This window comes from Kogia breviceps, chromosome 3 (genome assembly GCF_026419965.1).
Source record: "Kogia breviceps isolate mKogBre1 chromosome 3, mKogBre1 haplotype 1, whole genome shotgun sequence".
NCBI classification, from domain to species: Eukaryota; Metazoa; Chordata; class Mammalia; order Artiodactyla; family Physeteridae; genus Kogia; species Kogia breviceps.
In genome coordinates, this window is record NC_081312.1 from 138,950,568 (window position 1) to 138,962,777 (window position 12,210).

The 12,210-nt window shown below is 38.1% G+C and overlaps 1 protein-coding gene across 7 annotated transcripts in view; it reads right to left on the reverse strand.

Annotated features, from left to right (window-relative positions):
• The window catches only part of TLN2 (talin 2), a 463,505-nt gene that overhangs the window by 172,756 nt on the left and 278,539 nt on the right, over positions 1–12,210 (reverse strand). For all 7 annotated transcript variants that reach the window (XM_067029739.1, XM_059058563.2, XM_067029737.1 and 4 more), the window contains 2 exons: positions 9,522–9,585; positions 8,190–8,294 (listed from right to left, as the gene is read on the reverse strand). In XM_067029739.1, coding sequence (XP_066885840.1) covers positions 8,190–8,294; positions 9,522–9,585 — 169 coding nt within the window. The remainder of the gene's footprint in view (positions 1–8,189; positions 8,295–9,521; positions 9,586–12,210) is intronic.

Genomic DNA, 12,210 nt, shown 5'->3' on the forward strand with positions numbered 1-12,210 from the left:
TAAAAAGCAGTGGACTACTGACACATTATGACTTGGAGAGATCTCAAGGGCATTCTACTAAATGAAAAAAAAAAAACCTCAAAAATTTATTTATCATATGATGCCATTTATGTAGTACTTTTGAAATAACAAAATTATTGAGACAGACAATAAATTAGTGGTTGCTAGGGGGTACAGAGACCAGGGGAAGGGAGTAGGGTGTGAGGAGAAGCAGGAAGGGGTGGGACGTGTGTATGGCCATAAAAGGGTAGCACAAGGTAATCTCTATGGATTAGAGTTCAGTATCTTGACTATAGCGGTGAACACAAATCTACACATGAACAAAACTGCACAGAAACACACACACAAATGAGTACATACAGAACGTGAAATATGATTAACGTCTATGAACTGTACCAAGTCGATTTCCTGGTTGTGACATTGTATTACAGTTACCATTGAGGGAAACGATGAAAAGGGAACTCTTTATACTATTGTTTTTACAACGTTATTGAGCTATAATTCACATACCATACAATAGACCTATTTAAAGTATCTAATTCAGTGGATTTTAGTATATTTACAGATATGTGCAACTATCACCACAGTAAATTTTAAAACATTTTCGTCCCGTCAACAAAGAAAAATCCTGTACCATTAGCTATTACTCACATAGGTCCCCTGATCCCACCCTACTCTTAAGCAACCACTAATCTACTTTCTGTCTCTATGGATTTGCCTTTCTGGACATTCTATATCAATGGAATCTTGTGACAGGCTTCTTTCACTTCACATGACATTTCCAAAATTCATCCATGCTGTAGCATGGAGCAGTACACTTCATTTCTTTTTATGACCAAATAATATTGCACCTTATAGATATACCACATTCTGTTCATCCATTCATCAGTTGATGAACATGTGGGTTGTTTCCACATTTTTGCTAAATGCAGCTATACACTTTCATGTACAAGTTTTCCTGTGGACATGTGCTTTGAATTCTCTTGGGCATATATACTGAGAAGTAGAACTACAAGGTCATATGGTATCTCTATGTTTAATAATTGAGGAAGTGCCAGACTATTCTTTAAGGTGGCTGCACCATTTTACATTCCTACCAGCAGTATATGAGGGCTCCAGTTTCCCTACATCCTCACCCATACTTGTTACTCTGACTTTTTGATTCTCTGAATTCTTTTTCCAATTTCCTGTGAATCTATGATTATTTCAAAGTACATAGTTAAAAATATGATTCTGTTTATCTTTGTTAAAAGACAAACAATCATAGTAAAGAGTAATAATAATTTTGTTTTTCATTTCCTAAAGTTATGCATTAAAAAAAATGTTTATGTCTTACCACACTTCCTATAACTTCCAAAACAATGTTAAAGGGTAACTTGTTCTGATCCCAATTTTTATAGATTTCTCTCTAGCACTTCTCTGTTGAGTAGAATGCTGATGATAGGTTTAAAACATTCTATCCTATTGAGGAAGTTGTTTTTGTTTGTTTTTTTTGAGGTACGCGGGCCTCTCACTGTTGTGGCCTCTCCCGTTGCAGAGCACAGGCTCCAGATGCACAGGCTCAGCGGCCATGGCTCATGGGCCCAGCCGCTCTGTGGCATGTGGAATCCTCCCCAACCGGGGCACAAACCCGTGTCCTCTGCATCAGCAGGCAGACTCTGAACCACTGCGCCACCAGGGAAGCCCTAGGAAGTACACTTTTATTCCAGCATTTTATGGAAATTTTTATAATGAGTACCTGAATTTTATCAAACACCTTAGTGGCTTTATCATTTATCAAATGACGCCATGATGCCATCTTTTCCAGCTTTATTTAGATATAACTGACATAGAACATTATGTAAGTTTAAGGTGTGCAATATGATTTGATATACATATATATTGAGAAATGATTACCACAGTAAGTTAACACATCCTTCACCTCACAAAATTACCTTTTTGTAGTTGCTATGATGAGGACATTTAAGATTTACACTCTTAGCAAGAATATTAAAAGCAACAAGAGAAAAGCAACAAATAATATACAAGGGAACTCCCATAAGGCTATCCACTGATTTTTTCAGCAGAAACTCTGCAGGCCAGAAGGGAGTGGCAGGACACACTTAAAGTAATGAAAGAGAAAAATCTACAACGAAGAATACTCTACCCAGCAAAGCTCTCATTCACATTTGATGGAGAAATCAAAAGCTTTATGGACAAGCAAAAGGTAAAAGAATTCAGCACCACCAAACTAGCTTTAAAACAAATGCTAAAGGAACTTCTCTAGGTAGAAAAGGCCACAATTAGAAATAATAAAGTTGTGAAATGGAAAAGCTCACTGGTAAAGGCAAACATACAATAAAGGTAGGAAATCATCTACACACAAAGCTAGTAGGGAGGACAAAAACAGTAAAATCATCCATATCCACAATAAGCAGTTAAGGGATACACAAAAGAATTAGATGTAAAATATAATATCAAAAACAGTAATCACGGGCTTCCCTGGTGGCGCAGTGGTTGAGAATCCGCCTGCCAATGCAGGAGACACGGGTTCGTGCCCTGGTCCGGGAAGATACCACGTGCCGCGGAGCAACTAAGCCCGTGAGCCATGGCCGCTGAGCCTGCGCGTCCGGAGCCTGTGCTCCGCAACGGGAGAGGCCACAGCAGTGAGAGGCCCGCATACCACAAAAAAAAAAAAAAAAAAAAACAGTAATCACGAGGGGAAGAGAGTACAAATGCAGGGTATCTAAAATGCATTTGAAATTAAGAGATGAGCAACTTACGAGAAGCAGGTGTATACATACACTGCTATACAAAAACCTCATGGTAACTCCAAGACAAAAATCTATAATAGATATACACACAAAAAAGAAAAAGGAAGCCAAACCTAACACTAAAGATAGTCATCAAATCACAAGAGAAGAGAACCAAAGAAGAAAGGGGAAAAAAAGATCTACAAAAACAAACCCAAAATGATTAACAAAATGGCAATAGAAATATACATATTGGTAATTACCTGAAATGCAAACAGACTAAATGCTCCAGCCAAAAGACACTGACTGGCTGAATGGATACCAAAACAGGACCTGTATATATCCTGCCTACAAGAGACTCACTTCAGATCTAGAGACACATACAGACTGAAAATGAGGGGATGGAAAAAGGTATTCTAAGCAAATGGAAATCAAAAGAAAGCCAGAGTAGCAACACTTAGACAAAATAGACTTTAAAATAAAGACTCTTACAAGAGACAAAGAAGGACACGACATAATAATCAAAGGATCAAATCAAGAAGAAAATACAACAACTGTAAATAGGCACCCAACATAAGAGCACCTCAATATAAAAGGCAAATGTTAACACATATAAAAGGAGAAATTGACAATAACACAATAATACTGGGGGACTTTAACACCCCACTTATATCAATGGACAGATCATCCAGACAGAAAATCAATAAGGAAACACAGGCCTTAAATGACACATTAGACCAAATGGACTTAATTGATATTTACAGAGCACTCCATCCAAAAGCAGTAGAATATACATTATTTTCAAGTGCACATGGAACATTCTCCAGGATAGATCACATGCTGGGCCACAAAGTGAACCTCAGTAAATTTAAGAAAATGGAAATTATATCAAGCATCTTTTCTGACCACAACCTATGAGGCTAGAAATTAACTGTAAGGAAAAAACTGCAAAAAACGCAAACATGTAGAAGCTAAATAATATGCTACTAAACAACCAATGGATGACTGAAGAAATCAAAGAGGAAATTTAAAAATACCGAGAGACAAATGGAAACGAAAACACAACACTCCAAAAAAATATTTTTTAATAAAAAATAAAAAAATTTACTCTCTTAGCAACTCGCAAGTATATAATACAGTATTGTTAACTATAGTCACCATGCTGTACATTAGTTCCTCAAAAGGTATTCCTCTTAAAACTCCAAGTTGGTGTGCTCGGACCAACATTTACTCATTTCCCCACCTCAGCAACCACCAATCTACTGTTTCTGTGACTTTGGCTTTTGAAAATTCCATGTATAAGTCAGATCATACAGTATTTGTCTTTCTCTGATTTATTTCACTTAGCATAATGCCCTGAAGTTTCTTTTTATTTATTTATTTACATCTTTATTGGCGTATAATTGCTTTACAATGGTGTGTTCATTTCTGCTTTATAACAAAGTGAATCAGTTATACCTATACATACGTCCCCATATCTCTACCTGACTTCAAGTTTCATCCATGTTGTTGCAAATGGCAGGAGTTTCTCCTTTACGGTTGAATAATATTCCACCATATTTACCTACCACGTTTTCTTTATCTATTCATCTGCTGGTGGACAGTTAGATTGTTTCCATATCTTGGTTATTGTAAATAATGGTGCAAAGAACAAAGGAATACAGATATCTCTTTGGGCTTGTGATTTCAATTCCTTCAGATATTGTAAATAATGGTGCAAAGAACAAAGGAATACAGATATCTCTTTGAGCTTGTGATTTCAATTCCTTCAGATATATATCCAGAAGTGGGATTGCTGGGTCATGTGGCAGTTCTATTTTTAAATTTTTGAGGGTCCTCCACACTGTTCACCACAGCAGCTGTACCAATTTACATTTCTACCAACAGTGCACAAGGACTCTCTTCTCTCCACATCCTTGCTAACCCTTGTTATTCCCTGTCATTTTTTTATAACAGGGGTGAGGTGATATCTCCTTGTGGCTTTGATCTGTATTTCCCTGATGTTAGTGATGCTGAGTACCTTTCCATGTATCTCATGGCTATCTGAATATCCTCTTTGGAAAAATGTCTACTCATGTCCTTTGCCCATTTTAATTGGATTATTTTGGGTTTTGTTTTTTGATTTTTTGCTATGGAGTTATAAAGAATTGCTTATATATTTTGGGTATAAACCCCTTACCAGATACATGGTTTGCAAATATTTTCTCCTTTCTGTAGGTTGCCTTTTCCTTTTGTTGTTTCTTTTGATGTGCACAAGTTTTTTAGTTTGATGTAGTCCAACTTGTTTGTGTTTGCTTTTGTTGCTTGTGCTTTTGATGTCATATCCAAAAAACCATTGCCTAGGACCCTGTCAAGGAGTTTACCACCTATGTTTTCTTCTAGGATTTTTATAGTTTTATGGCTTACACTTAAGTCCTTAATCCATTTTCAGTGAATTGTTGTGAATGATGTAAGATAGAGGACCAGTTTCATTGAATCTATAGATGGCTTTGAATAGTATGGACATTTTAATAATTTTAATTCTTCCAATCCAAGAACCCAGGATATCTGTTCATGTACTTCTTTGATTTCTTTCATCATTGTTTTAATGTTTTCATCATATACATCTTTCATTTCCTTGGCTTAACTTATTCCTAAGTACTTTACTGTTTTTGATGCTACTGTGAATGAGACTGTTTTCTATATTTCTTTTCTAGATAGTTCAGTGCATATGATGTCACCTTATTTGACCTGATGATCTGATTTATTAAATATATTAATTCATAATATTGCATTATTCCTGAATTTACTTCTAAAATAGGGCAAAATATGATCAAGTAAACTCTATCAAAATCAACTTAAAAATAAAATGTACACTAAATAAGACCATTGAGCAAAAAATTGAAAAGAGCAGTGTACTCACTTTTATAGTGACAAAAAATAAAAGTAATGAAAAACAAAATGTGAATGTCTAACATGTATATGAAAGCTGTCAGTGCTGCCTACCTCCTGACCTTGACCTTCTTCAAAGAGATGTAATTTTTAAAAAATGAAAAGGAAGAAATGAAGGGAGGAAAGGAAGAAGGAAGAAAATTTGCATTACTTTCTTACTTTGCCTTAAATACTTCTGTAAAAGAAAAGTTTTCATTTGACCAAACCTGCAAGACCTTGCAATAACCATAAGATCTGTGTTTTACCTCTAATTATCCTACTAGCCGTGGACAGATTCTTCCCAGGCCCTAAATTATATTTGGAGAACAAATTTCTCTTTTCTGGAACTTTCTATTCAATGTCTCTTTTTAATTACATGCAGACTGCTGTGTGCTATGTATTTTCCTAAATTTACTGACCTTTATGCACAACACTGAAACTGACTCTGTGTGAAGTTTGATGGTATTAATAGAAAACAATATGAATTTGGGAGATAAATTTCATATATGAAGGACTAGAGAAAAACTCAAACCCACACAACCATGAAAAATGATGCCAGTATCATTGGAGATGATGAAAAAGACTTAATCTTTGTGAGGTATTAGAACTCATCAGAATAATAAATGAAAAGCCGGGACTTCTTGGTGCGCAATGGTTAAGAATCTGCCTGCCAATGCAGGGGACACAGGTTCAAGCTCTGGTCAGGGAAGATCCCACATACCACGGAGCAACTAAGTCCATGCACCACACTACTGAGCCTGTGCTCTAGAGCCCGCGAGCCACAACTACTGAGCCCACATGCTGCAACTACCGAGCCCACGTGCCACAACTACTAAAGCCCGCGCGCCTAGAGCCAATGCTCTGCAACAAGAGAAGCCACTGCAATGAGAAGCCCACGCACTGCAACAGAGTAGCCCCTGCTCGCTGCAACTAGAGAAAGCCCGCATGCAGCAATGAAGACCCAACGCAGCCAAAAGTAAATAAATAAATAAATTTAAATAAATAAATGAAAAGCAGACTTTTCTTCTAATACAAGCAGATCTCACCAAGTACTCATGGTGGGGGTGTGTGGGGGGTAGGGTAATGAAAGCAGGTGAGCACATATCAAATGGGGCCACCCTAGGTAAGTCAGCATAGCCCACTGCCTGGGAGCACAGGCTTTTAAGTCAGAGAGACCTGAATTCAAGTCCTACCTCCTACAGTTACTAGGCTTATGGTCTTAGCTGAGTCATTGATCTTTCTGGCCTTGATTCTCATTTATAAAAAGAAGATAATAGCAGTAATTCTGCCATTGGGATGCTGACAGATTTGAATAAGACATGCTTGACATATAATTGTTTACTGTTATTATTGTCGCTATTAATATTGGGAAATTACCTAGTCATTACCTAGAATACCATCATCAGTACCATTCAAAAACTGACTGACAGTTTAAAACACACTAAAATGAAAAATTCAATTTCTAAATTATTTTTCTTAAAAACAAAGTGATTCACCTATGCTTTTTTATTTGCAAGGGCCCCAGCATTTTCTGGTATAAAGCTGAGAGCTGTTGGGCTGAAATAACTAATCAGCATTAAACATACACCTTTTTTCCATATAATATCTTTATTTCTCTTTGCCCCAAATGAAGCAGCTTCCTCCAATGAGGACTGGAGTCAAGAAAAGCATCCATATCCCCAAACATTCTAGTAGACAGCAAAACGTCTTTCTTTTCCTGTTCTTTTTAGCTGTGGGAATAGACACTGCCCTGTCACTGACCTTCCAACTTCAGTCCCTAGAAGCAGCTGCAACACAGCTGGTAACACTCCCCTGGGCCTTAAGCAGCACAAGAAAGTTCATCACATGGTAGAGCTTTCTCCAGGGTGAAGAGCAAGAGGCAGGAGACCCAGAGTCACAGCAAAGCAAGTGGAAGTAATGAAACCTACCAGAGGGATGACTCCTAGAGAGTATGTGAGGTCAGGATATGAAAACGGGGAAGGAAGCTACTGGGAGGGCTTCCTAGTGAACTCAAGAACACACCCTCTGCTTGCTCACAGGTTGAATTTCAAAGACCCACCTTTGTCCCTCTAGTAGGAAGGTCAGCAATTCATATGAAAACAGATCTGAAGGCCACAGAAAATCCCAAGACCCATCTAAAAGGATACAAATTCAGTACCGTAACTACCACATTTGATTTGATTTGGCCTGCAGTGGCCAACAATCATCACTTAGTCCAGTGCACTCTGGAAGATCTTAAGTGAAACATTCTCAGGGGAAAGTGCTAGCAAGCGAAAGTAAAGGCACTCCCCTTCAGGGACTTTATAGCAGTGACTGAGAGCAGAGCCAAGACACAGTTGTCCTGAGGCCTGCAGGCAGCCAAGCTCACTCACCAGCCTCACAGCTCTTACACCTCATGTCTGTCCCCCGGCTCAACTCAGGTCACCACTGCCCAGATGCTCCATGTGCAAATGTTAGGGGTCTAGAGATGACAGTCAAGGTTAACAGCAAACCCTTTAACAAAAGAGGTGGCAGAGGCAAACGCCCCCTCCATCACGCCCAACTCACCTTCACCAGGAAGAAGGACACACCGTACGTCCGGAGAGACCGGGCGAGTTTGACATACTTGACCTTGGCTTCTATTTCGTTCATCTCTCCACAGTTCTTGTGCTCCTACAAACGTGACAGAGGCAGGGACCAGTTACTGCAGCTCTGACAGCAGGTGGACTTTGTGAGAGGTGTTATTCCACATGGTGTCTATGCCTTTGTGGATGCATGTCCCTGCTGACCGAGGGTCAGAGCACACAGAAAGTGCTAATGCAGTTTCTTAACTAGAATGTGAACCCAAATTCCCTCTAGATTTCACAGTTATATGCAACAATTCATGCACATCAGCATGGCAAGAACAGGGTCCATAATTGTAACCTAATTTTCAAAGGGCTCCACGTTCCAAAAGGTTCAGGACCAACACATCAAAGGAGAACTAGACGGGCTTCCCTGGTGGCGCACTGGTTGCGAGTCCGCCTGCCGACGCGTGGGACACGGGTTTGTGCCCCGGTCCGGGAAGATCCCACATGCCGCGGAGCGGATAGGCCCGTGAGCCATGGCCGCTGAGCCTGTGCTCCGCAATGGGAGAGGCCGCAACAGTGAGAGGCCCGCATACCACAAAAAAAAAGAAAGGAGAAGTAGAAAAATGTTCTTGTCCTGGATTCTAACATCCAGGCAAAAGATAAAGTTTTCCAAAGAGCAGGATATATAAATGCCTGGACATCTCAGTGTGTGCAAACAATACTGGATTTTTAAAAATATGTTTTTATACACATGAAATTTATCTCTTCCAATTTATATTTACATTTCAATGCCAAAACACTTTGGTATTTTGGATTCACTAGAGTGATTGTTTCCTGGCAAAGTTGATGACAGGGCTTTTTTTTTTTTTACTGGTTGCCTAGAATAGATAACTTTCTGAATTATAGAATAAACCTGGAGTTTAAAAAGACACCAGTTCCCAAATTCTGAGGTTCAAAAAACAAATCTCAGGATTAAAAAAAGCTTCTTGAAGTGTCTTCCCCAATGCATTTTAATGGCAAATTGCCTTGTTTCAATGCTTCCAAGATAACGTCTCTGAAATTAAATGTATGCACATTTTTCTCAGAAGGGCTGAGTAACCTTTAGCAAGAAGGTATGGATTAAGATAATAAATCTGCCCAAAGGAGAACTGTCAGCTTCTTTACTCCAGAGTCACAAATCATTTATTATATAAGCAGAGTACATGCATGGGGTATGAAACTATCATGTGCAGAGGCCCCTCTTGGACTAATAAATGAGAATAGGCTTTGTGGATGCATGAGGAGAATAATAAAGTGAGAAGAATAATAAAGTCCTGAACATTTCTAGTACCTGAAATATTCTCTTTTCAGCTCCTCTCTGCTTGATGTATTCTTTGGGCAGGAATTCCTTTAGACTGAGAGAGAGAGAATAAAAAAAAAAAAGGTAAGGCATTTATCATATTCTATGATGAGGAGGAAAGAACAGAAACTTTTCATAAAACTCACAGTTAAGTCCCTAACTCTCAGTATTTTACGGTATAATTAATAACAGACAGCCATATCCCACAATGCTCTTAAATAAGATGCAAATATAAAACCAGTCTGATAAAAAGGGTCAAACGAACATATTCAAGAAGAAAGATTGTTCAGGATATACTGTAAAATGACAAAGTAAAGTGCCCAAGAGTATACAGTATGCTAACCTTCGTGATAAAGGGAGGAAAATATCCTCTATTTTGTACTGTTAATATGTATTTTTAAAAACATTAGAAGGATAAATCTCGTACTAATCAAAATGATTCTTAATGGAAAGAAGAAGAAAACAGGGACAAGGGAACAAGAATGGAAATTAAACCTCTTAATTTTCCTTGTACTACAGTCTTCACTTTAGAACCAGATGAAATCACACACCGGTAAAACTCAACACCTAAAAATCTAAAGCAAATTGAAACAAATGAACCTAACAGTGTATGGAACCAACAGCCTAACTTTGAAAAACAGTCTTTTGACAATACCCATCCCCAGTGAGATACATCTTAAAGATAAAATGGACCATAGTAGACTTGTTAAATATTGATATCATTATTTCAAAACTAATACTACTCTTCCCCCTAAATATACACACAAATACACACACTATAAAATTAGTATATTACATTATCTAAGTAGGTAGATATTATATATAATTAGGACAAAGTAAATGAGTAATTATGTTAGTTGTTAGAAATCAAGATTTTTAGCATGAAATAAACAAAGCAAAGAAGTTAAATGAAAACCCTGCAATCTTTCATCTGAATGCAAACATTGATCTGAATGTCTGATTCATTTTTCTTTTTCTGAAAACATTTTCTACTTGTGTCCACTGCAAAGACTAAGGGCAAGGACAACCGGGTGGCAATGAGCACCCCCAGTGCGTCAGCCAGGTGGTCTTCCAACACCATTTCTCACTATAAGAAATGCAGGATCCTTGGAGAAATGACTGATTCTAGCTTTGGGACAGGAGATGTATAAAATGTTCCTGGGGCTTCTTGTGCCTGAGGATCAAGGAAGTTATCAAAATGACATTGGACTGACATCAAGGGATAGCCAATGGCCAAACATGGGGCGATTTTTAAAACCTCACACAAAAGAAGAGAGGACAGAACAATGTGCCCACTGACCAACTTCAACAATAATAACTCATGGCCATTCGTGACTCATCTACTCCCTTACCCACATGCCCTCTCATGGATTATTTGAAGCAAACCCCAGACATCATATAATTCATTTCATGTGAGGGGCAATTTGAGCATCAGGAAGAATGAAGACGGCAATTGGTCAAAACAGGAACGTAAAATTCAATAAAGATTCTTTGAAATCATCATTGATCACCTTAAGAGGTTGCTAGGGCACCAGCTCATACCGAAAATTGATAAAGGAAAAAGAAACAAAGCTAATAAATGCAGAAGGAATAAGAGAATTCCAAAATCATCATTTTACAACTCTTAATGAAATAGTCAATAGATCGAAACAAGCATGACTGGCTGCTAAAACCAATAAGTAACAAGTTAATGGGGGACTTTATAACAGAAGGATCAGTCTGATCCAAACCCAATGATCAATTTTAAATGTCAGTGGGATAACGACACAGCATATGCCTTCTGACTGATATAACAGGAAGTATACATACAGTACCACCTAGGAAGTATTCTTGGCAATAGAGAAAAAATAAGTAAATATATAACTGAATATGAATTTCATTAAGAATCTAAATATAAATCTAAGTTTACAAAAAAAGAAAAAAAACCCTAATAGTTTAAAAAGCTAATAGTTTAAAAAAAGAGAGAGAGAGAGAGAGAGAGAGAGAGAGAGAGAGAGAGAGGAACATGGTAAGTGACACTACCAGGATACAATGAGCCAAATCCCATCATTGTAAATATTATAAAAATAACCCAGGTTTTTCACAAATAAATGGCTTGCTGGTAGAGGTGAAAAAGACACACAGACTAACAGAGTTTTAAGAAACATATTTATTACAAAGCTACAGTAACAAAGATAGTATGGTACTGACATAAAAATAGACATATAGGTAAACAGAACAGAATTGAGAATCCCGAAATTAACCCTTACCTTTGCAGACAACTGATTTTCAACAAGCGTGCCAAGACACTTCAGTGGGAAAAGAATAGTCGTTTTAACAAACGGTGCTGAGACAATTGGATAACCACGTGCAAAACAATGAAGTTAGACCTCCTATCTCACATGACACATAAAAATTAACTACAAATGGATCACTGACCTAAATGTAAGAACAATCTCTAACTCTTAGAAGAAAATAAAGGAGCAAATTTTTTTTTTTTTTTTTTTTTTTTTTTTTTTTTTTTTTTTTTTGCGGTATGCGGGCCTCTCACTGTTGTGGCCTCTCCCGTTGTGGAGCACAGGCTCCGGACGCGCAGGCCTAGCGGCCATGGCTCACGGGCTTAGTTGCTCCGCGGCATGTGGGATCTTCCCGGACCAGGGCATGAACCCGTGTTTCCTGCATCGGCAGGCGGATTCTCAAC